Genomic DNA, 24561 nt, shown 5'->3' with positions numbered 1-24561 from the left:
GCCGATAACATTAGTGACGGCGGCAAACCAGAGCCGCCGTTCCACTATTCCGTACGGAGTAGATATAAAAAGGGTCACGAAGAGGAAGAAACAAACGATTATATTCAAGAGGGCCCCCAACGCCGCGTCACACCACAGAATCCAGAACATCATCCATTCATCCCACTGCGGCAAGCGGCGAGACAGCTGTTCGGGCACTGCCAAGTAAGCCATCCGGACCTGTGGCGGGGTTGACCCAGTGATGCTGGCACAAGCAACTCTGGAACACCACTGGGCTGCTGCTGCCTTGTTAATGCATGACCACCCAACAGGATATTATTTCCTTGGCCGCAGAATAATAGGATTGCATTACCCATTAATTGTGTCTACCTGATCTTCAGATACCATCGTACATGTCTTTCATGGATCCCCCCTACTAGGCATACGCATTCATTAATTCATCAGTTCTCCTTGCTCCTCGTCTTCTTCGTCATCCACCTGCCCAGCGAATTCCAAAACAACCCACTGGCAGAACTTCTCAAAGTCCGAATACCATTCCCGCAGACGCTTGGCTTTGAGCCCTCTTCCCGTAATGCCCTTTTGAATGTCCGCCAGCCACTCTGCCGACGTCTGGTCCTCGAAGCAACTCCATCTGATGGAGTTTTCTGCCATCGTGGCCAGGCCCTCCAGCCCCATATTCTCCAGACCCTGAAGCACTTGCCAGAAATCGTGTGTGAGGCCGTTCTTTCCATGGCCTAGGACCGCCGGATCGTCGTTGCAGAGCGCGACCGACACGCCTCGGGCTAGGAGAGCAGGCAAGGAATGTGACTTGATCGAGCTCGCGAGTCTCAGGATCTCGTTGGAGATGGGGCAACATTCGATCAGGATCTTTTTCTCTTTGACCAGATCGATCAGCAGCGGGTGTTTGTAGAGAGAAAATCCGTGTCCTATCCGCCTCGTGCCCAAGAGGATGGCATCGAACAGGTTATGGTCCGTTTCGTCGCCGTCCCCAAGACATTCGCCCGCATGGAAGAAGAACGGGATTTCAACTCCCTCTTCGACACAAAGTTTACGAAACCAGAAAAGAACAGGGACGAGATCCACCAGCGGCCTTCCTCCATCTTCCTGCCCGACCAAATCAAAGCCGCAAATCATGTCTGGATAGGCCTTCTTGGCGACAATGCATTGCTTCATATTCTCGATGATCTGTCGATTCGAGTGGTAGCGGAGGGTGGTCCAAATCATCCTGGCTCCGTAGAACCCCGTCCCTTCTTCCGAAGCCTTGAACTTTTCGATTTCCTCTTTAAAGACGCGAAAGAATTCCACGTAGTTGGTCTCGGGGGTATCACATCCTTCGCGACGGTACGGAAAGTCAAATGCAATCCTGAAATCTACATACCTGATACCGTCTTGGGCAAGCTCAGCCAACAGGCGACGGAAACAGGGCCTGAAAATGGGCTCATAAAACAGTAAAGAGTCGATAATCGGGAATGTGCGTTTAAAGATTTTCCAAATGGCATCCACTCCGTGGTGATGATTGTAAGAATGCTCGGGGGCAATCATCATCCTGCTCTTCAACCACTCTCGAAATCCACGCTCGCCACCCTTTGGATACGTGGATGCCGCTTTCTGGATATGGATGAGTGAGGATGGCGTGTATGCCTCGGTCCATATTGACTGCTTCTCGTCTGAGTCTGCTAAGGGAGTTGAGGAATACTGGAAAGTAAATGGAGCCACTTCGAGGTCTTTCTCGCTCACCAACGGTTTGCAGGCGGTGATGTGGATACCCGGCGTAGAGAATGCCTGTTCAATCAAGAAGTCCAGGTCGGACATGGCATCCAGATGAGCATGAAGAAGGGCTCCTTTTGAGTATCAGTACGATGCTCTCTACGAATCTCTGGCAGAGTAGCAACATAGCAGAGCAAGAAACAAAGAAGATGTAATTCCGTACCTTTTGGCATCCTCTCCACTATCTTCCATAGCATCGTCTTCTCCATCCGCCCCTTGGCGATATTAAACATCACTCCAGGATAGAGGATCTCATCGACCTGCTGCTCGACGTCTTCGTCCAGGTTCTGATTCCATACTTCCCTCATCTCCTTGGCGCGGATGCGGGCCACGATTCTGCACGCCTCCGCAACGACCGGAGACATGGATTTGCGAAAGGAGAAGTCTGCGATAGACGATATATTAGTGATAACAATTTTCGGCAATCTTGTGATTGAGCCAGCGCCATTTATTTAAAAAAAAAATCAGACAAAATCATGCAGAGAGTTGAGTACACCTACCATGTCGCTGTTTATGTTCCTCGTCAATAAGAGCCTCGCGACCATGGAGATATTTCTGAATAAACGGATCCTCGAACTGGGGGACTCCTTCATCCAACTCCCACTCAAGGTCCTCCTCTTCAGCGGTGATCATCGTTTGGTGTTTCAATAATCTCAATGCTCAATGGAAGGGGTAGTGATTAAGGAGGAGGATCGTAGACCTGCCTAGGTAAAACTAGTTGTCGATGACTCCTCTCGAAGTACAATGTGTCAGTAACCTTAATTAAGTTCAATATTCACGAGCACCCCCGCATCTGCGCCAAGATTGGATGCGTCTGAAGGAGTAACGATTACATGTGCACCCAGATTACATGTGCACCCAGATTACATGTGCACCCAGATTACATGTGCACCCAGAGACAAACTTATCCTTGTGAAAGTGCTATATATTTGTGGATAACTACCTAGGTAGGTAATTAATTGATCTGGCACTAAAAATCACTAGATTGACTCCATACTAAGTTTAATACTATGCAATGGCCTGATATTTCCCTTTCTCCAATGTCTACTGTTGTTAATATACAGCCTTGTCATTACTTGAGTGTTCGCAACGAGGATGATAACAGCAAACGAGGTAAAATAGCTTCCTGCAGAACTCACTCCACCCTATGTATTCCAATGACTACTTTCCCTACTATCTTCCGATAGAACTGGCTCATCCTGTATGTCGTCGCTCCATCGTAAACAGTGAGATACTGCAACAAACTCCTGTCTCCCTTCTCAATGGCAACCTTAATATTAATCCTCTCGCCGCCCGCCAAAAAGAGAGAATGTCCTGAATCCCCAAGGGCGAGGACTACATAGACCCTCTCCATATGCCAACCTACTCTCTACATAAATAAATAAGTAATATATTATGCTAAACTAGTAGTTAGTTCAATACTAAATTTTTAGATTAGATTTTTGGTCTTTATATGGTCTTTTTTTTATATGATTTTTATATAAGTTTTTTTGAGTAACTTTGGCTTAATTTAAGATTTCCCTTTTAAGAAATTAAGTAAAAGGTATTGGAAGTACCGAGTATTAATCTACTTAATTTTTTAGGTATTAAACCTTAACACGAGATTAATTATATATAGTAATTTTTACTAGGCACCTTTGGCTTTAAATTTTATTTATATTCAGGTAATGATTTTATGCAGCCATAGGGAGAAGGGGAAGGGGGAGGGAGTGAATAAAAAATCAGTATTTTGGGAGTTATATAATATGGCTCAGAGCATGAAAATTTTATGATCAGATTTACTATAGTACCTAAAATTTGGTGGTAACATGATTTCAGACCTTAACTAAAAGAAATTAGGGGCGCGTGTCATTAGCGAAACATGGGTGTCAATTACACATTATCTAAAATCCAGGGCTAATTTCACAACATAAAGCCGTGTTGGTCGAATGGGAAAGGCTTGCTACTGGCCCCTCCCCCTCCAAGGGAGGTCAAACTGCTGAGAGCCCGCGTGGCGAAATGGTTATCGCGTTCGCCTTCTACGATTACGTAAGCGAAAGATTCTCGGTTCGAGTCCGGGCGTGGGCGTGTGATGTCCCCTTTGCATTTTCGCAACCTTTCTTTTTTAACTTTTTTTCGGGCGCACACTCACTCAGTCTTTCTGTAGATAGATTCTATCCATCTATCAGTCTTCTCCATCCACCGAGCTCATTAACGCATCCACCCCTGAACTTTGGTTCCTTAGTTTTGAGGTTATGAAATAGATTTGTTCTTCTTTGATAGAGCCGTGGCAAGTCGCATCTCGTCTGCTACAACAGCTCTCTTGAGGTGACTGCCTTTGGTCTGGGATAGAGTTTTAGACATGTAGCCTTGTTTCGGCGTTGCCGAACGATAAGGAAGGATAGGATAGACCTCAACTCATCGATTGATCTCGCTGAATGAAAAAAAAAAGTCAAAATGGGCCTACTCCATAGGTGAACTGATCACCTGACTCTGTAATATTATTACCTACCTAGGTAGGTATAGACATTTCTGCCGTCTTGAAGTAGCAATATTATTTAGTTACCTCCAACTCCCGAGGTCCTTCCAGAGACAAACTTGAGCTTCCCATAAAAGAACTACAGTAAATATTTACAGCTAACTAGCTGATCTGGTGCAAAAGAATCGCTAGATTAACCTGATACTTACAGCCTATAACTTATGCAATAGGGTTGATTCTCCTTCTCCAACATCTGCTGTTGTTATCTACAATGCGTGGGAATAATATTAATCCGCTGCTAACCTTCACATTGACGGGCTCAATCCGCGCGGACCCCCGCACTTCACAACCGCCCAGCCAGCTTTGTACTGTATAAAGTTTGAATAGATGCAACAAAATACGGAGTAGAGACTATCAAAAGACGTTTTGAACAGTGGAAGCAGAATAAAAAAAAAGAAAAAAAAAGAACAAGAGTAATACAGTACGGAGTAATCTGGCCAGTGATTGCGTTCCGCAGTGGTCGTGTGCGCCCGCGCCTAGGTAGGAAAAGCCCGCGAATAACCTTTTCTATCGTCGCTTCGGCGCTAGTTCACCTATCAATTGAAAGTTTGAAACCGACTGACGGAGAAGTCGTGGAGCTGGTGGCAACTCGCAAGTTTGCAACGAAGAAGTTCGGTGTGGAGAGGGTTCAACTGTTCAAGACTTTCCACTTCAGGGCACCTGATCTTCACCCGCCATTCTGCTATCAGCCAATGAGCAGCGCGTCAGGGTGACATTCGAGGGCGCACTTCCACGGCTTGTCTCCAGACTACCTATCGTTCTGGAGTCTGGGCCCCCAAATGGAAAAATAATGGAACGCTGTCAGCCGACGGAAATCAAACAATGGTTATCGCGTGGCTCAGCAGAGATGGGTCCTCATTGGGTCAGCTGGCAGAGATTTTTTGCACGCCCTTATCAGTGGGATGCCGTCCCACATTTGCCCTTTTTTTTATGCCATCAGCCATTCCACTTGGAAGTTGGTGCAAGCTCTGATTTGAGGAAGGCTGGTCCGGCGTGGCATCGTTGAAATTTAGCGAACATCTTTAAAAGCAAAAGAGACGCTATAGCTATCGTCTCGAAGACTAGGACTTGCCTACGCGGCCTACGGCGCTGTTGAGGAGGCCCATTTAACGCGTCTCTGCCTCCCTCGAATTGACAAGAGTCGAGACATCCAGCGCGTGCAATCGAATGAAAATCGAATAGAAAATGGCTGAAGACAACAAGACTGCTAGTGACGCGCACGTCGCTGTCGAGGAACATCGAGACCCGGCCCTTGATCCAGCCAACGAGCACCACCACGCTCACCACCATCACACGGCATTTGCAGAAAAAGGCCGTGACGACGAAGTCGTGTATGCCCAAGGGACCACCTTCGACAAATCCACCATCCCAGATGCGAGTCCCCAGGACCATCCACCCTTCCAAGGCAAAGGCCAGGAAAACACCGACATTGAGGATCTAGGCGAAGGCCTGGCGAAACGGCCATGGCAGCGCCGTCTGCTCAAGCAATGGCGCCATGTCGCGCACGCCGTCATCTGGCTGTTGTTCACCGGGTGAGTTCAACATGTTCAACATTTACTTGGTTGCCTTTAGAGGTCAGCCAGGCAGGCAAGCAGTCTCGCTGCGATTCCCTTTTGTTCAGCTCGAATCTTTACAGCGCAACTTCAATGTTGCCCTGCAAGACGGATACTTATGTTTTTGTCTTAGCTGGTGGATTTCTGGTCTCATCCTGCATCGCTACGACCTCGGATGGTTGATTCCTTTCCTCCTGTACCTCGCCATCACGCTGCGTATACTTTTCTTCTACATCCCGATCACCATAGTCACCATCCCGATGCACTTTGTGTGGAGTCACACCGCGAGGCCATTTGTGCGCGTGATTCCACACAAGCTGAGAACGCCAGCCGCCGCCGCATTGGTTGTCGCCGTGATCATCGTCGGCGCGTTCGCGTCCCCTGAGTCTGCCGACAACACGCGGGCAAACCGGGCCGTCAGCCTTTTCGGGCTCGTGGTGCTCATCACCGTCCTGTGGGCGACGTCGCGCGATCGGAAAAAGATCGTCTGGCACACCGTGATCGTTGGCATGCTCGTGCAGTTCATCGTTGCGCTGTTTGTCCTGCGCACGAAGGCCGGGTACGACATCTTCAATTTCGTATCGACTCTGGCGCGAGATTTACTGGGATTCGCCGACCAAGGAGTCGAGTTCTTGACGACGACCCCCATCCCTTCGAGCATCAGCTCATGGTTCCTGGTCACCGTCATTCCCGCCATTATCTTCTTTGTCTCGATCGTCCAGCTTTTGTATTACATCGGTGTTCTCCAGTGGTTCATCGGCAAGTTCGCCGTCTTTTTCTTCTGGAGCATGCGGGTCTCTGGTGCTGAAGCCGTGGTGGCCGCGGCATCGCCCTTCATCGGACAGGGCGAGTCCGCGATGCTGATCAAACCTTTCGTCCCCCATCTCACGATTGCCGAGCTGCACCAGGTGATGTGCTCTGGCTTCGCGACCATTGCCGGCAGCGTGCTGATCGCCTATGTCGCTATGGGAGTCAATCCACAGGCCCTAGTCTCATCTTGCGTGATGAGCATCCCAGCCTCGCTCGCGGTGTCAAAGCTGCGATGGCCCGAAACCGAAGAAACGCTGACATCCGGCCGGGTCGTCGTCCCAGAGGACGAGGACCACCGCGCCGCCAACGCGCTAGAAGCATTCTCGAACGGCGCGTGGCTGGGGCTGAAAATTGCAGGCATGATCGGCGCCACGCTGCTGTGCATCATCTCCCTGATCGGGCTCTGCAACGGGCTGCTCACCTGGTGGGGGCACTACATCAACATCAACGAGCCGCCGTTGACCATCCAGATGATCGTGGGGTACATCTGCTATCCGATCGCGTTTCTGCTGGGTGTCCCGCGGAACGGGGACCTGTACAAGGTTGCGCAGTTGATCGGGCTGAAACTTATCACTGTGAGCATCCCTCTTCTACAAGCAAATCCCACTGACTGACCCCTTCTTCAGAACGAATTCGTCGCCTACACCGCCCTCCAAACCGACCCCCAATACGTCGACTTGTCAGACCGCTCCAAACTCATCGTGACCTATGCGCTCTGCGGCTTCGCCAACATCGGCTCCCTGGGGAACCAGATCGGCGTGCTGGCGCAGATCGCGCCGGGACGAAGCGGCGATGTTGCGCGTGTAGCGGTCAGTGCGATGCTGACGGGGGCGCTGAGCACGTTTACCAGTGCCAGTATTGCGGGATTGCTGATTACGGATCAGAGGCAGTTCTTTGCGCCCGTTAATGCTACTTCGTCGTCGTAGATAATATGATAATAATAAGGTAGGAGAGGTTCGTCGATTAGATCAGGTCGATTATCAATCGATGAAAAGAACTTCTCTCGCTCGTGATAGGATATGAGTGGAGAAATCGAATGAATGCACGAGTTCATAATCCATCCGCAAGTAATTCTTTCTCCCTTTTTTTTTTTAAAAAAAAAAAGTCTACCGCGAAGAGAGAAAAAGGTGCCACTGATATAGAAGGAGCACACCACACCATACCTACCTCCTACGTAGGTAATGCAATAACAGTATCTAACAGTATACGCACGCATTCTCTCTCCGTCCTACGGTATCATTTTTCCGATCTCAAAGGAAAACAACCAAAGGAATCGTAAACCCGAAAAGTTCCAACAGCTAAAGGGTAGGTATCATGGCTACCTCTTTTTTTTTTTGCTGAGTGGAAGATTTCTGACGGGAAGATATATATACGGCTCTCAAGAAAGACGATCCTAAGTAGGACAGGAGCGCGGCGCGCATAAAAAGGAGTCACTACATGGAGCAAGCAAGCAGAACAGCTTCCGTATGTATATGCCTGTTTGCTCGGGTAAAAAAAAAGATGATGAAAATGAACATGCAAAATAGGAGCAAGGATAAATAATTAAAGCTGAATGCAGCCGCGGATGCAACATATGAAATCCCCTAAAAGTAAATTTGAAGACTCGACGATGATCAGGGAATTAGAAAGAGACGAAAAAAAGAAATTTCATCTACCCACTTGCGGTTTCTGTGCAAGACAGCAAAGCAAGAATGCAGGAAACAAAACCATGAGGTATCATGTCGACCGTAAGAGCCCGGCCAGAACCAACCCAAAACTCCATACCCAATGTTCGTGCCGAATGAAGTGATTCAAGTGAACGCCGCCGATATGCAGATAGACATGACAGGCATGACAGCATTTCTCTGCAATCGACCGACAACGCCTGCACAATCCCAGCCAAGGAACACACCATCCATTCAAAATCGCTGAGAAGATAGATTGTTTGCCTTCCTTTCACTCGTCATCTTCAATGTCACGGTGTCTTGCCAGAACATGGCGCTTGAATTCCTCGGGGTTGCTGTCCCAGAGCTCGGCGGCTTGACCGTTCAGGGGGCTCGCGCTGTCGGCTGTCAGCGATCTATTCTGCCAAAATCTATTATAAGAACACATACTTGTTCGGCTCGCCAAGCAAGCTCTGCAAACTAAGTAGCACACTCTGCACATTGTATACCGCGCTCCACTTGTCCTTCAAAATGTCGAGGCAGATACGGCCGGAGAAGTCCACATTGGGATGGTAGATCGGGGTCTTGAAAAGGACCGTGGGAGGGGCATAAGGATAATTCGTCGGGAAAGTGAAGGAGAGCTTGAATTTGAGATTCTCGTAAGGCGTGTCGCTTGGCCCGTCGATCGTTGCAGTCCACGACAAAAGGTTACCGTCCGCGTTAGGGAATGCTGAGATACCCGGCGAAGGAGAGAGCATGAGCTGCATCAACTCTGACTGGAGTCTAGAGACCATAGAGCATTAGAAACCGTCGTTCAAGGTCTTTTCAATCCAACATGTCGCATGACGAACCTCTTGGTGACACTCTGAGTGTCGTTTCTTTGCACTGAAGACCCCAGCTTGGAGGCTTCGTGCGCCTGGGGCGCCGAGTTCTGCGTATCCTCCATCGTGTAGTCCATGTCGTTTGAATGCGGAGGGCCAGGTAGTCGGTTTTATCTGATTTTTTCGTCCGTCTGCAATGTGAGAGTTTGTTCTTGGAATGATTGACGGATCCGAACAAGGCAACTCGTCGATCGGGTCGGCCCGCAACGGACAAGCGAGAGGGAGAGAGGGGGAGAGAGGGAGAGAGAGACAGGCAGACGGCAGCAGAGAACGTGGGAAAGGAAAACCAGGATCGAGACCTGCGATCGGAGCCTTCTTGAGTGACTTGGGAGGTTGCAACGAGAGCGACGGTGCGGGATGCTTTGTTTACTCCGAAAGAAGGCAGAAGAACACTGCCCGGCAACGATTGGCCAGCCCCACGATGACTTGGCGTCCCACTGGTTCTTTGCTGCCTTCTTGACGGCCACAGCTGACGTCTTCACGCTGCTATGCTGAAACTGCAGTCGAAATGCTGGTTATGCTGTCTACTGCGTGCAGCACGCGACATGACCAATGCAGTTGGTGGTTAGTTACGTGTTGAAAATGTTGGTCTAATGCAGAATCTCTGCTGGCTGGTACAGGAGGTTACCCTGGTACTGTACATACTTTCTGCATCTTCCTAGTCTAGTAGTAAATTTTGTGCCAGCTTATTCAGCTCAGATCCATATGAGAACGATCATTTCCAGCCAAAGTCTGCTGGCAGTGTTAGGTGGGATTGCAGGGGGAGCCTGGGGAGGAACCTGGAGGTAAACAACACATTACTTAAAGAGGATAAATTGGTTCGCGGCCGCAAGACGCGCCCAGCAAGGGACATCGAATCGCCGCTCGAGTGTCGCCACGCTGTAAACAGACCCGAAAACACACCCTTCTGCTCATCAAATTGCTCCAGATCCATGGGCAATCATTAATTGAGTCCATTCGAGCTGTCTGTGATCTCTTAGCCAGGTCATGCAGCACTCTCAGCTGGCCCCGCTGCCTACCGAGCTGCCATTCCGCATTGTATCGAAAACAATCGGACAGGGCGCCTACGCTTGGTTCGTATACCATTCTCCTGTAAGAGAGCACATACTTATGCGTTATCTGTTGCAGCATCAAAAAAGCATGTCCACTTCAAGAGGACAAACCGGTCTTTGCGGTGAAGTTCATCCACAAGGAATATGCCGCCCGCCATGGCAAAATTAGTCCTCGACAATTGCAGATGGAGGTCACCGTACACAAGCATATCGGCGATCATAAAAATATCATATCCTTTTTCCATACAGGGGAGGATGAGACATGGCGATGGATAGCAATGGAGCTCGCGGAAGGCGGAGACCTGTTCGACAAAATCGAGGCCGATGAAGGCGTTGGCGAGGACATCGCCCATGTCTACTTCACCCAGCTCATCAGCGCGGTGAGTTATATGCACTCGAAAGGCGTGGGCCATCGCGACATCAAGCCGGAGAACATCCTGCTCTCGGCAGATGGAAACTTGAAGATCGCAGATTTCGGGCTGGCCACGGTCTTTGAATACAATGGCAAGACGAAGCTGTGCACGACGCTGTGCGGCAGCCCCCCGTACATCGCACCGGAAGTAATTACGTGCAGTAACCGGGGTCAAAACAAGGGCAAGGGCTATCGGGCGGACTTGGCCGATATCTGGTCCTGCGGCGTCGTACTTTTTGTGCTGCTGGCGGGCAATACGCCCTGGGACAGTCCCACGGAGAATAGCTACGAATTCAGCGAGTACGTCGAGAAAAATGCGAGAACTACTGATGAGTTATGGCAGAGGCTACCGCGTGCGACCCTGTCCCTCCTGCGAGGCATGATGAGGGTCGATACAGAAAGCAGATTCACCATGGAAGACGTGCGAAGACACCCTTGGTTCACGCGTCAAAACAAGTATTTATCCCCAGACGGCAAATTGCGAGATCCTATCAATTTGGCTACCAGCATGTTCGAGTCGCTCCACATTGACTTCACCCAAGACCCTCTAGCTCCATCGCAAAGCAACCGCCAGCGAGCTTCTTCATCCGGGATGGATGTCGACTGTATCGAGACCAGGCTGTCTTCCACGCAGCCAGAGATGCCCATGAACGATGTGCTCCTTGATTGGGACGCACCACATCTTAATGGCAATGGCTTTTCATCGACTCAACCGACGGACCATGTCTCGGCCACACAGAGTTACCTCCTGGCAGATCGCCTTGAAGACGAACCTTCCTTGTCCCAATTTAGCTCACACCCATCTGTGCCCCTCAGCCGCACACAGAAGGCTCAGAAATTCCACGACATTGTCCCTTCACGTCCATTGACACGGTTTTTCTCTGTGTGGGCGCTGAAGCTGCTGGTTCCTCTTATCTGCGAGGCCCTCCATCGCCTAGGCGTTCCCGTTCCGACGACGCCCGCAGGGGCTGAAACGAGCGGTCCTGTAGTGATACGCGTCGCAACCAAGGACCAGAGAATGTGCATGCTTCAGGGAAACATCATCGTTGAATCTGTATCAGAGGGTTTGTATGAGGTGGAGTTTACAAAGATCAAGGGTGACCCACTCGAATGGAGGCGGTTCTTCAAAAAAGTTACGGTATTATGCAAAGATGCGGTATATAAACCTGACGACTGAGTTTTTGGTAGGTTTGGGAGGGTTTCTTTTTGTTTTCTTTTTGCCTTGATCTACAGGTCAATTTTTGGGCTGTCCGAGGTCCAATCCAACACCTCGACAATGTACTGTACTGTATCTCCATGTACACCTATATTGGATATCCAAGTTTCTGCATACTGAAATGTCTTTGGAGGTGAAAATTCAGTTTTGGCGCACTATCAGATGCACAATCCAACGAAGATATGCATTGTAATGCTTGTTTTGGTTTCGCTGAAATAACATGAGTTTTTTAAACCTCTGACACAGCATATTGAGGCGAATAAGGACTCCTGCCAAATGCATCTGGGAAATACATTCCGCGGCGGTTTCGGAATCGTCAACGGTCGTCTCTCTCATTCGACGGAGTTGGGAGGTCGCCACGTGACCGCGGTCTAGACAGGCCGGGAGTTCCCTGCAGGGAGTAATGAGGATATCACTCCTGTGCAGAGGGAGAGACTGTCTTCTCTCCTTCTATCCTCGTTCGGCTCGCCCAGGAGCGGAATCAGTTCTGCCCCCCATGCCGTCGTCTCATCTTCCGCCTCATGGACAAGCTGCCCGTAGAGATCCTCACAAAGATCATCGACTGTAAGCCCCGTTGCATCTCCCCGCATTGTTTCCCCCGCCGCTTGCCAAGGAGATCCCAAACTGATACACCCCATATCCAGACCTCAGTCCAAAGGAGCAGGTCCGGCTGCAGCTCGTTTCACGACGATTCTTTGCGCTATCCCGTGACAACACTAGATGGAAGCTTCACTGCTACGAGAATTCATGGAGCGCCTCGGAGAATGCCTCTCCCAACGGGAGGGCGTCCGAGACCTTACCGGTGTCATCAGTCGCATCTCTTAGTTCGTTGGGACCAGGAACCCTTCGCAACTTGATCCAACCACAAGTCCAATCCGCCAACAGAACCGCAACCAATGGCCAGGATGCCGCTCGCGGGTCTTCCCTGCAGAGATCCAGAGCAGCAGCGGATTGGGACCCTTCATATCCAACCGAAGACGTGGACTGGTATTCGGAATATATCGCACGCCACGGTCCTATCTCCTTCAGCTGGCTGCAACATCCTTCTGCTGCCACAGGGCATTCGACAAGGAGAGATATCTCTGACGTGAAGGGGTTGGGATTGCTTAGGGACTGGAGCTCGGCCAGAGAAGATAAGGTTGTAGCACCGTTGGAGGACGGTAGTGTTTGCATCTGGGACCTGAATCACTCCCACACTAGCACCTCATCTGCCACCAAAGGGAAGTTGGCCGGTGTTAGCAGTCCGGGTATTCTTTTCGCTGATCTGTCTGGGAGAAGCGAGAAGTCGTCTGTCCGGAGTCCGGCGCCAGAGTTCCTCAATGTTGGAGAGTGCGTGAGCGTCGACTCTATCCGTAAACGGGCCTACATTGCTGTCGCGAATATTCTCAATGAAGTCGACTTGGAGACTTTGCAAGTGATTTCTCAGGAGCGATATGCGTGGTCGATCTTCGCTTTGTCTCAGGAAACGGACTACTCGGTGCCGCTCACCTTGGCCACTACCCTGAGCCTCCAGATCTACGACTCGCGACTGTCGATGCGTGAAGAGGAGGAGCAAATCAGTCTCCGGTGCGAAAAGGAGCCTGTGCACTTTATTCCTAACTCAGATCTGTATAGTCACCCTGATTGTCAAGTCCTCCAGCTCCAACCGAATGGCCAGCCCCCTCATCGGATACGAAGTCCGGATCCGTTAGAAAAGGGGGCCAACTATGCTCCCCTCTTCCAGCCCGGTCCACTGTCAATCCTGCACCCTCCTACTCCGCATGTCAATACGATTCTTCTCGCTGGGAGATTTCCCAGCATTCTCTGTTACGACCGCCGGTGCTTTCCCCGATTACAGAACGCCGTTCACTCGGGAGGCCGACTCTGCGGCCTAGCCTCGGTTCCTGCTCCAAGTTTCCCGATTTCATCGGTCACTCATTGGCCCGACACGCATACCATCGTAGCGTGCGGCGAATACAATGGGAGAGGCTCTTTGGAGCTGTATAAACTGTCATTTTCCGGATCTGATCCGCAGGAGGATTCTGCCAGCTCATCCTTCAATCAATCCGCAGTTTACCAAAATCGCCAGAGCGCTGCAAGCTCCAAGTTACTGTCTGTGGCTTCCCATGGTGTCCGCATCGTCTATTCCGACGCGGGCGGTAATATCAAATGGGTTGAGAGGGATGGACGGACCCAGGTCCGTCGCTGGAATATCAACACGGATCGAAGACGCCTGAAGCGCGCCAGCCTCGGGGGGTCTTCAGATGCGTCCAGCAGCCCATCGGGCATGTTTTGGTCTTCCGACCCTGGCGGAAGCAGTGATGTGGCGCGCAAAATCCTTCCTACGGACGCCAATCTTTTGGGCGACGAGCTCCTCATCTGGACCGGTGATCGGATCGGACGGCTGAGATTCTCGCATGATGACGGAGAGCCGGACAGCGACGAGGAGCAGGCTGATGAGGAGGAGCTGCGGCGCAAGGAGTACGCTCGGATGATCCGAAGAGCGCTGGAAAGACAGGCCGATGAGGTTAGATGGATGGGAAGGTTAGGAATGGCGTGACAGCGTACAGCCTTTTATTGAGATGACTTCTGATATTGATTGAGCATGATTTATTGATCTTCGCATACACTATTTAATCGACACATAGGGAAAAGGGAATAGAATTGACAGGCGTTATGGTATCCATGATTATTATATCAATTCTATGCTTTCCTATCCTCGTAACATGGTGCTGAAGTGTGTCCGCTGCCGCTATCAGTTAGTGAAATGCCGTGAATCGGGACGTACCCGGCGGGGAGTCTTGAGTGCCTCCCGGTTCCGCCGAGTGACGGGCTGGGCGGGCTGGCGGACCCGCTCAGAAGCCGATTGCAGCTGATTATCTGCGCTGATTCAAGGCTGACAAATTTGTAATTACCGCTGTCCCCGGACTCTCCCTCTCCAGCAGCAATTAATTATCGGGAGAGGGCCGTGAAGGCATTTGCAATAGGGGCTTCCTTGTCTTCTCTTTTCTCCGCATCAAGTCTCCAACCTCCGCACGCCTCCGAAGCAATCTTTCTTTTCGTTGTCACGACTTCACCCCGCAGCCGAGGCGAAGCGCATTACCCTTACCCCTCCGCGTTCTCTTCAACAAGCGCGACTTGCCGACAGACATCATCGTGCCAATTCGACCGTCGCTGGGATATATATACTCGTCTCGGCTCTATTTCCTCTGCTCGTGAATCGATTGAGTCGAGAATTCGCAAAAAAAAAAACGAAATCCTTCCCGCTGAATAAATATCTGCCCCGCCTGGGAATTTGCACGTGCACAACGACACGAATACACACATAGTTCATTGGCCCAGGATGCCGGCGGTGACGGAGGAGAATTTGAAATTCGACCCGATTGAAGATGCGGTAGAAGCATTCAGTGAGTTTCCTCCGTCAATCTCTATCTGTCCTGCTAGTTTCTCCATTTACTTTCCTTCCCCCGATGGATGCTGATCTTGTGATGCTGCGTAGAAAACGGCGAATTCATAATTGTCCTCGATTCGCAGGACCGTGAAAATGAGGGCGATCTCATTATAGCGGCGGATTCGGTGACAGAAGCCAAGATGGCGTTCTTGGTGCGGTACTCGAGGTAGGTCTGACATTCGAACCAGCTGCACTGCAACATTGTCACCTCTGGTGCTCTCATCTATACGACGATGGTTAATTTCTATGTCTGCTACAGTGGCTACATCTGCGCCCCCATCCTCCCCGATCTCGCCGACCGTCTGTGTCTCCCTCAGATGGTAGTCGACAACACGGACCCCAACCGCACCGCATACACAATCTCAATCGACTCGAACGACCCATCCGTCACGACGGGGATCTCCGCGCACGACCGCGCCCTTACCTGCCGACAACTCGCCGACCCAAACATCCAGGCCTCCAACTTCCGCCGACCGGGGCACATCCTGCCCTTACGAGCACGAGTCGGCGGCATCCGCGAGCGGAGAGGGCACACCGAAGCCGCGATCGACTTCTGCAGGCTAGCAGGCAAGTTCCCCGCGGGAGTCATCGGCGAACTGGTTGAAGAAGGCGAGCTCGTGGGGGAGGGCGTGGCCGAACTGCGCGGGAACATAGGCATGATGAGACGGGATGCGTGCCTGAAGTTCGGCAGACGGTTTGGGCTGAAGGTCTGCACGATTGAGGATTTGGTTGCTTATTTGGAGAGGATGGATACGGGGTCCGTCGTTGCTAATGGGAAGCACTGACCTGACCATCCATAGATACCAAGCCAGATGGAAATGGTTCAGAAGGACATGTCTTTTTTCTTTTGGTTTTCTTTCTCGTTGTCTTTCTTGGGATGCCCACCTCTTGCGTCACGCGTGTGAGGCGAAGTGTTTCGTTTGTTGCATTTTTTTTTTACAGGTCTATCTATCCATCCATGTACAGTAGTACACTGTCTGTCTGTTTATCTATCTACCTGTCTTCGTTGACTTAGGTAGATATGTAAAGAAGGGGGCAAAGCAAGTACGAAGCATGATAGAATATAAATAACGAAAGTCAGAAGACATCCATTCTGATCCTGTTTCATTCCATTTGGGTATCTATCTGTTTTTGTTATTATATCTGTCTGCCTGTCTTTCTGTCTCGGTGTCTCTCCCTCTGTCTCTCTGTCGCTCGATTTCTTTCAGGTCAATCTTAAAGGTACAGTACAGTACATATATTAGTCTGTATACAAGTGCATGCAGGAAACGAGTTGCAAAATGCGAACGAATACTCCATCTGGCAACGTCGAATGCTGCCTTTCTTTCTCTGTTTTATTATCTTTTTCCTGTTCACCCTCTCCAGTCAAAAACCGCATACTCACCGTAAAACAGGCGAGCCCAACCAAACGCCGTGCGATGCAAACAAATGGACCTCCCATCATGAGAATAACATCATAAAACTAATACACAGGTGTCAACTTGTCAACTTGTCGACTTGTCGACTTGTCGAGTATCACCTCTTCAGGTGTGAATAGTCTCGCAACACACCCATCATATGCGTGTTGGTCGTCTTGCCGCTCCGCCGTGGCTTCTTCACCTTTTTTTGCTCGACCTTTGGGCGGGGCTTCACGACTTTGTTCTTGCTCGTGGGCGTGATGCCGGCTTTCTCCAGTTCCTCTATTACCTTCTGCTGATCGGGCACCTTGATCTTTTCCCAAATCTGCTTAAACTCGTCATCGAAATGATACATCAGAGACGGATCGTTGGCCCACACCATCTTGGCGTGGTCGTCCTTCTTGTTTCTGGTCACCAGAAGCTTGCCTTCTTTCTCCAGCTGGTTGATAGTCTCCTCGACGTTGGGCCATCCCTCACGAAGCTCCCGTACACTCATCCCGGCCGCTGTAGTCTGAGACTGAAGCTTCTGGAGCAGCTGCTCGGCCGTGCGGATATTATGGGGCGGACGGAAGCTGAAAGTGCCCTCACCGTTGGCACCCTTGGGGTCATAGTTGACTTTCTCGTGTACTTCAAGGATCCTGCGCAAGGCATGTAGGTAACCTTGATCGTGAGCGCGATGCTGAAGAGATAAATATGAGACGATATCGCTGAATTTGAGCGGGACATTCTTGGTCTTCATGTGCTCGATGGCAAAGAGCACTTGAGTCATGATATCCTTGCCAGTGCCGGTGTTGGCAGGCTGGGAATAGACAATGTCCGACTCATGTCGTTTTCGTTTCGCATCGCTTCCCGGCGTCGGTGTAGTCGAGGATGATAGAGGTTGCGAGGTTGCGGCCGTCCCAGGTTGACTGTTTCCGACAGTGCGCCTCTGCTGCGGAAGGCGACTGGCCGAGGATATAACGCTCGCGTTGAAGTTATTTATCTGCTGCTGAAGGTATGACATTGTGAAGCGGCCTCGATCGCTCTTCGGCAGAAAATAAAAAGGAACGAGGGAAAGATGCTGGAGAAATCAAGGCCTGCTTGATAAGTCAGGCTCCAAAGAGAGCTCTCCGAGTGTTCTCGAGCATGGGAGACCAACTTGCCGCAGGACGGAGCAGATAAGCGTCCCGTCCCAATCACTTTGCAGGAATCGACAAGTTGAAAAGTCTCAGATTGTTGTGTGCTTTGTGTCAATAGGAGAATAGGATCTGACCCTATTGATTGCAAGGTGGATGGTGAAGGGAGGTCGACTTCGACAGTGAAGACGGTACAAGTCACGTGCTCCAGCCACCAGGTCAGCGCGCGCTAACTCATCGGAGTCCGGTCAAACGCCTGGCATCATTCACTGAGAGCTCTCTTCTTGCTCATTGTTCCCTAGGCGCCGCATCGCTTGTCGAGGGCCGCTGGGGATAATTTTCCTTTTCCCTTTCTTTCTACCTTATACACCTTACATGGTCTTTCTGTCCACCACGACATGCCATAGTTGGACATCGCAGCGTCATATGCACTTGTCTCAGGTGCATATCATACGCGCCACAAAATACCTACCTGTCGCTCACGACCTTTCCGACGTCACAAACCTCGCAGAGCTTCCTGAAACCACGGATTCATCTGCTTCCACTCTCGAATCATCGGCCTTTTGAGGCCACCGGAATCTCGTCATGGCCGCAGCTACCGTCGAAATACCTTTTCTCTCTTCCCATTATGGGGTTCCGGAGTCGACCCTCACCACTCTTACGCAGGCTCCTACGGTCGACCTGGTTAACCAGCTTCTAGAGAGCATCACCGCCAAGGCTCGGGAGTTTGATGAACTGAAGTCCGACAAGCTTCGTCTTGACGTTGAGCTCGAGAATGCTGTTCGCAGCAGCGAGTCTAAGATCAAAGTTCTGAAGAGTTCGGTGGAGAAGGGCTTGAGTGAGATATCCGATCTACGCACGAAGCTACAGGAATCAGGTGAGTACCACAGAACTTTTAGGTGATCGACATCTAACGCGATGCTTTACAGAAAACACCCGAGCGAACCTTGAATCTGAAATCGCGACGCTCAAGTCGACCACCACCTCAAATGAGTCCGAAGTAAACAGTCTGAAGTCTCGTATCGCATCCCTTGAGACATCCAATCGTGACACATTAGCCCTCTTGGAATCGAAATCGGCGGCATACGATAAGCTTGCGGAGGAGCTTTCTGCCCAGCATAAAAAGACGATTGACTTGAGACGCGAACTCTCGACTGCGGAACAGAATCTCCAAGCGGCCAACTCTGCCTCTGCAAGCGCTCGTTTCCGAGAACAGAGTCTTCAGCAGGAGCTTGAGCTGACAAAGAAAAACAACGAATGGTTCGAAACGGAGCTCAAGACCAAGTCTGCAGAATACCTCAAGTTCCGCAAGGAGAAGAGCGCAAGGATCGCCGAACTTCAACGCGAAATCGAAGAGGCCAACACGACCATCGATTCTCTGAGACGGAATGAGAATACTCTCAAGAGCCGTCTGGACGATGTTGAGCAGAAATACGAAGAGTCACTTGCGACGATCCAGCAACTCAAAGAGGAGGCCATTCAGACCGCGGAATCCTTCAGAATTGAACTGGACAGTGCCAACCGCCTTGCCGAGCTTCAAGGAGCCGCAGCAGAGACGGCGAAGCAGCGCGTACAGGAGTGTCAACTCGCGTTGGAAAAGGCAAGGGATGACGCGGCGGAGGAAATCTCGAGACTTCGTGTTGAACTTGAGACAGAGCGCTCTGACAAGGAAGCTGCTGAGCGCCGAGTTTCTGAGCTTGAGGTCACAGTCAGCCAGCTTGAATCCGAAGCGTCTGCTGCTAGGGGCCCTTCGCTCAGCCCTGGACGCGGTCTGAATGGCGCTGGTCCCAGCACGCCGCTCCGCCCAGGAACTCCTGTTGGCACATTCTCTCCGCGGACGGCAAGGACGAAGGGTGGTCTCACACTTACGCAAATGTATGCCGAGTACGACAAGATGCGAACGATGCTTGCTGCCGAACAGAAGAACAACCAGGAACTCAAAGCCACTCTTGATGAAATGGTTCAAGATCTCGAATCGAGCAAGCCTGAGATTGACGAGCTCAGGGCTGACCATGCAAGACTCGAGAAAGCTGTTGTTGATATGTCAAATATCTTAGAAACAGCTGGAAAGGAGAGGGACGAGGCTACCCGAGAAGCAAGGAAATGGCGGGGCCAAGTTGAAGGCCTGACCAAAGAGGGAGAAATTCTACGACAACAGCTCAGGGATTTGAGTGCACAAGTTAAGGTTCTGGTCCTTGAAGTCGCCCTTCTCAAAGAGGGAGAGAAGGAATATGACAGAGAGGAGCTGGAGAAAATCGCTCGCAATGAAATCGAAGACTCCATGGCCGAACTCAGCGAAACTGGTCGCTTCATCACCCGGAATTTGACAACATTTAAAGATCTCCGTGAACTTCAAGAGCAAAACGTAACCCTTCGACGCATGCTCCGAGAACTGGGTGACAAGATGGAAAGTGCGGAACAACGAGAAAAGGATCTTGCTTACCAGCGAGACCAGGAAGAACTCAAGGAGCTGCGTATTCGCGTGGAGACCTACCGGGACGAGATCGCGAATCTTACGGCTCAGACAAAGAGCTATGTGAAGGAGCGTGACACCTTCCGCAGCATGCTTATGCGCAGACGCCAGACTGTTGGTGACTCTTCTGTGTTCTCACAGTCTGTTCCCATTGGTTCAGCTCCTCCTACCCTTGCGGAAGGTCAACAGCCCGCAGATGTTCCAGATTATGCCGAGTTACTCCGGAAGGTGCAGGCACACTTCGACACCTTCCGCCAAGAGACAGCTACGGATCATGCTGCACTGAAGCAGCAGGTCAATGAGTTGTCGAGGAAGAACAGCGAACTAATGAGCGAAGTGAGCCGGTCAAACAGCCAGCTGAGTGCCGCTGTTCAGCGAGCAGAGCTTCTTCAGAACAATTTCAATATGCTTAAGAATGAAAATGTCGAGCTTCAGAAGCGCTATTCAGCACTCCTGGAGAACGCCAACAGACAGGACCTTAAGACCCAACAAGCCGCGGAAGACCTTGTCGAAGCTAAGGGGCTTGTGGACAGTCTGCAGCGAGAAAACGCCAACCTGAAAGCCGAAAAAGATCTTTGGAAGAACATTGAAAAGAGGTTGATCGAGGACAACGAGTCTCTCAGAAACGAGCGTAGCAGATTGGATTCCCTCAATGCCAATCTGCAGAACATCCTCAACGAACGCGAGCACACTGATTCTGAGAGCCGGCGTCGCCTTCAGGCCAATATTGAAGCCCTGGAGTCTGAGTTGCAGTCAACTAAGCGAAAACTCAATGACGAGATTGAGGATGCGAAGCGAGCAGCATTGCGGAGGGAATATGAGCATGAGCAGAATCAGAAGAGAATTGACGACCTGGTGTCGAGTCTGAGCTCCGTCCGTGAGGAGTTAATCGCTACGAAGACAACACGGGATCATCTGCAATCCAGGGTGGACGAGCTCACTGTCGAGCTTAGAAGCGCCGAGGAACGACTCCAAGTTCTGCAATCCAAACCCAGTGTGGTTTCTGCGCCTGCCGGTGCAGCAGAGCCCTCTGCTGAGGCGGCTGAAACTGGCGGCCTAACCCGCGAGCAAGAACTGTCGATTGAAATTTCTGAACTGAAGCGCGATCTGGAGCTTGCTAAGAGCGAATTGGAACATGCCAAGGAGCAAGTCGAGGACTACAAAGCGATCAGTCAGGCAACTGAGGAGCGTCTGCAATCCGTGACCGAAACGCAAGAGCAATACCGTGAAGAGACCGAGCAACTCGTTGAAGAGAAGGACAAGAAAATCCAAGATCTCGAGAAGCGTATTGAGGAGATCACGGCTGAGTTATCGACAACGAACAGCGAACTTTCAAGACTGCGGGATGAGCAAGGTGAATATACTCGCCGCCTCGAAGAGCAGAAGGCAACATATGAGGCGGAGATCGCGAGGCTCAAAGAAGAAACCGAGCGCCATATTGCCGCTGCGCAATTCCACCAAGAAGACCTTAAGGCGCAGGCGGAAATCGCTCAACATGCTCAACAGAATTACGAAAATGAACTGCTCAAGCATGCGGAAGCGGCAAAGCAGTTGCAGGCGGTTCGTGCCGAGGCCAATCAGCTGCGACTCGATATCGTTGATTTGAGAACGCAAGCTGAAAACTCCAAGAAAGACCTTGCCCAAAAGGAGGAGAGCTGGAACGAGCTGAAGGAACGCTACGAGAGAGAGATTTCGGATCTTCAGAAGCGGCGGGAGGAGGTCCTCCATCAAAACTCTTTGCTACACTCGCAACTCGAAAATATTACGAAGCAGATCTCTTCTCTTCAGAGAGACCGTGCCAATATAGCCGAAACTGAGCTGGAATCGGAGAGCACAACTTTGAGCCTGGAGAGCCTTCAGGAAGTTATTAAATTTCTGCGTAGGGAGAAAGAAATTGTCGAGGTACAATATCATCTCTCTACTCAAGAAAGCAAGCGGCTTCGCCAGCAACTCGACTACACACAGTCACAGCTTGACGAAACACGTCTGAAATTGGAGCAGCAGCGTCGTGCGGCCGCTGATAGCGAACATCAGGCTCTCAGCCACAACAAACTCATGGAGACACTTAACGAGCTTAATCTTTTCCGAGAGAGCAGTGTTACGCTTCGAAACCAGGCTAAGCAAGCCGAAGCAGCCCTCGCAGAGAAATCTGCCCGTGTCGATGAGCTTGTTAAACAGATCCAGCCGCTCGAGACGCGGATTCGGGAGCTTGAAAATCTGGTCGAGACGAAGGAGGAGGAGATGAAGCTTCTTCAGGCAGACCGGGATCGATGGCAGCAACGGACGGAAAACATCTTGCAAAAGTATGATCGTGTCGATCCCGCTGAGATGGAAGCTCTCAAAGAAAAGCTGGCGACGTTGGAGAAGGAACGGGATGAAGCTATTTTGGCTCGCGACGCCTTGCAAGCTCAAGCAGCAGCGTTCCCGGAACAACTCAAGCAGGCTGAGGATCGAACCCAGGAACTTCGTGCGAAGTTGACCGAGCAGTTCAAGGCGAGGTCGAAAGAGCTCACTGGTCGTATCAATGCCAAGCAGGCAGAGTTGAATGCTGTTCTTCAGGAGAAGGAGGTTATTCAAGAAGAATTACGGGCCACGCGTGAAGAACTCAACCAGCTGAAACTGAAAATGGCAGAAAAACCAGCGCCACCTGCCCCAGCCGAGGAGAGAATGGAAGTGGAGCCTACTCCAGTGTCTCAACCCCCTACTCAACCTTCTCAGCCATCAGCTCCGGCCGATGAAGAAAAGATCAAGGCGCTGGAAGAAAAGATTCGCCGCTTGGAAGCCGCGTTGGTGGAGAAGGACGCACAATTCGAAGCGAAGCTCAAGGAGCGATCCGATAAGATGAAGGAGACTTTTAACGCCAAAGTGGCCGAAATCCGGAATGCTCACAGGCAAGAGGTTGAAAAGCTTAAGGCTCAGGCGGAAGCTCCACGCGAGGCACCTGAAACGCCGAAGAAGGTGGAGGGAGGACTGCCCGAGCTCACCGATGCTCAAGCAAGAGAGCTTGTGGCGAAGAACGAGACAATCCGAGGCATTATTCGGAATAACATTAGAACTCAACTTGCAAGGGAGAAGGAGAGAGAAAGGCAGGAAGCCCAGAATCAGGCACAGGCACAGGCGGGCCCAACCGCAGATGTCATAGCTGAGCTTGAGAGGAAGTTCAACGCAGAGAAAGAAGCTCTGAAGAAAGCATACGACGAGGGAACAGAGGAGAAGGTCAGATCAGCCGTTGAACTGTCGGACAAGAAGTCGCTGGCCAAGATCAGTATGCTGGATTCACGGTTTAGAACAGCACAGGCAAAACTCGAAGTGGTCCAGAAGGCGGCTGTAGAGACTCCCCAGAAGCCTGTTGCCGAAGTCTGGGAGGTCGCTAAGGCTGCCAAACCTGCACCGCAGACACCGACTCCTAAACCTGCACCACAGGCTGGACAGGCTCCTGCCCCTGCTCCTGCTGCCGCTCCCACAAGTCAGCAGCCAACTCCTACCACTGTACCATCACCGGCTCCGGCTCCAGCTCATGCTCCAGCGCCAGCACCAGCACCAGCTTCTGGTGTCGAAGCGGAGGCTAAGCCACCGTCTCCAGCAAGCGAAACTTCCCAAGCTGCTCCTGCTGCTCCTGCTGCTCCTACACAACAACCTTCAGAAGCTGCGTCTCAGGCACAGGAAAACGCCCAGGCGCAGCAGGAGCAGCAACAACAACAGCAGCAACAGCCAGCACCAGCGTCTACAAATCAGAATAACCAGCCGCCAAATCCATTTGGACAGATTCAACAAAATCAGCCAACGTCGTTGCCGAACAAGCCTCCAGGAGTCGGTCACCATCCCAACCCTGGTGCTACCTTGAGGGCACTCCAGTCGGGGCTACCAATCCCTCGAGGTAGAGGAGGTGGCCGCGGTGCTGGACAGCCACATAATCCCTTCGGGCCCCAACCCACCGAGCAGCAGCAGCAACAACAGCAGCAGCAGCAGCAGCAACCACAAGCTCAAAGCGAGCGTGGTAGCGCGCTGCCTCGCGGTCGAGGTGGACGAGGCCATGGGCGGGGAGGTCACCAAAATGCGCAGCAGCAGCAAGGCACCAATTCGCCACAAGGCCAGGGGCAAGCCAGTCCTGGTGGTAACAGAGGTGGATTGAGTGGAGCAGCACGTCAGTTTATTCCTCAGGGGAACAAACGGGCTAGAGAAGATGGTGGTGAAGCTGGTGGTGAAGGGAGCGCAAGTGGTGGGAAGAGGATTCGAGGAGGAGGCAACAACAGGGGATCATAAAACAAAAACATTTCCAGAAAAAAAAAAAGAA

The 24561-nt window shown here is 51.2% G+C and overlaps 9 protein-coding genes and 1 non-coding gene across 10 annotated transcripts; 6 read left to right on the top strand and 4 right to left on the bottom strand.

The window, feature by feature from the left end:
- Positions 1-432: 432 nt before the first annotated feature.
- VTN77DRAFT_7605 (uncharacterized protein) lies at positions 433-2400 on the bottom strand (the record flags this gene model as incomplete). The annotated part of the gene is made up of 3 exons (XM_069424012.1): positions 433-1841; positions 1931-2152; positions 2268-2400. 3 exons carry the CDS (start codon positions 2398-2400, stop codon positions 433-435), a joined length of 1764 nt encoding a protein of 587 aa, XP_069275374.1.
- Positions 2401-3751: 1351 nt separating this feature from the next.
- On the top strand, positions 3752-3834 carry VTN77DRAFT_t116. Its single transcript has one exon. It is a non-coding gene; the product is annotated as a tRNA-Arg (tRNA).
- A 1636-nt stretch (positions 3835-5470) lies between these two features.
- On the top strand, positions 5471-7574 carry VTN77DRAFT_7604 (uncharacterized protein; the record flags this gene model as incomplete). Its single annotated transcript, XM_069424011.1, has 3 exons — positions 5471-5817; positions 5972-7223; positions 7275-7574. The coding sequence occupies 3 exons, from the start codon at positions 5471-5473 to the stop codon at positions 7572-7574; spliced, it is 1899 nt and encodes a 632-aa protein (XP_069275373.1).
- A 1009-nt stretch (positions 7575-8583) lies between these two features.
- Positions 8584-9249, bottom strand: VTN77DRAFT_7603 (uncharacterized protein; the record flags this gene model as incomplete). Its single annotated transcript, XM_069424010.1, has 3 exons — positions 8584-8689; positions 8742-9074; positions 9143-9249. The coding sequence occupies 3 exons, from the start codon at positions 9247-9249 to the stop codon at positions 8584-8586; spliced, it is 546 nt and encodes a 181-aa protein (XP_069275372.1).
- Positions 9250-10159: 910 nt separating this feature from the next.
- Positions 10160-11813, top strand: VTN77DRAFT_7602 (uncharacterized protein; the record flags this gene model as incomplete). The annotated part of the gene is made up of 2 exons (XM_069424009.1): positions 10160-10245; positions 10301-11813. 2 exons carry the CDS (start codon positions 10160-10162, stop codon positions 11811-11813), a joined length of 1599 nt encoding a protein of 532 aa, XP_069275371.1.
- A 50-nt stretch (positions 11814-11863) lies between these two features.
- VTN77DRAFT_7601 (uncharacterized protein) lies at positions 11864-12188 on the bottom strand (the record flags this gene model as incomplete). The annotated part of the gene is made up of 2 exons (XM_069424008.1): positions 11864-11977; positions 12021-12188. 2 exons carry the CDS (start codon positions 12186-12188, stop codon positions 11864-11866), a joined length of 282 nt encoding a protein of 93 aa, XP_069275370.1.
- A 185-nt stretch (positions 12189-12373) lies between these two features.
- VTN77DRAFT_7600 (uncharacterized protein) lies at positions 12374-14391 on the top strand (the record flags this gene model as incomplete). Its single annotated transcript, XM_069424007.1, has 2 exons — positions 12374-12416; positions 12497-14391. 2 exons carry the CDS (start codon positions 12374-12376, stop codon positions 14389-14391), a joined length of 1938 nt encoding a protein of 645 aa, XP_069275369.1.
- A 783-nt stretch (positions 14392-15174) lies between these two features.
- VTN77DRAFT_7599 (uncharacterized protein) lies at positions 15175-16067 on the top strand (the record flags this gene model as incomplete). Its single annotated transcript, XM_069424004.1, has 3 exons — positions 15175-15238; positions 15331-15448; positions 15542-16067. 3 exons carry the CDS (start codon positions 15175-15177, stop codon positions 16065-16067), a joined length of 708 nt encoding a protein of 235 aa, XP_069275368.1.
- A 730-nt stretch (positions 16068-16797) lies between these two features.
- On the bottom strand, positions 16798-17682 carry VTN77DRAFT_7598 (uncharacterized protein; the record flags this gene model as incomplete). The annotated part of the gene is made up of 1 exon (XM_069424003.1): positions 16798-17682. The coding sequence occupies one exon, from the start codon at positions 17680-17682 to the stop codon at positions 16798-16800; it is 885 nt and encodes a 294-aa protein (XP_069275367.1).
- Positions 17683-18379: 697 nt separating this feature from the next.
- On the top strand, positions 18380-24530 carry VTN77DRAFT_7597 (uncharacterized protein; the record flags this gene model as incomplete). The annotated part of the gene is made up of 2 exons (XM_069424002.1): positions 18380-18671; positions 18724-24530. 2 exons carry the CDS (start codon positions 18380-18382, stop codon positions 24528-24530), a joined length of 6099 nt encoding a protein of 2032 aa, XP_069275366.1.
- Positions 24531-24561: the final 31 nt, after the last annotated feature.

The sequence above is a fragment of the Rasamsonia byssochlamydoides genome (assembly GCF_041956645.1).
Source record: "Rasamsonia byssochlamydoides strain NRRL 3658 unplaced genomic scaffold VTN77scaffold_61, whole genome shotgun sequence".
Taxonomy (NCBI): Eukaryota; Fungi; Ascomycota; class Eurotiomycetes; order Eurotiales; family Trichocomaceae; genus Rasamsonia; species Rasamsonia byssochlamydoides.
Note: the sequence above shows the minus strand (reverse complement) of the source record. Positions and strands in the feature narration are given on the sequence as shown.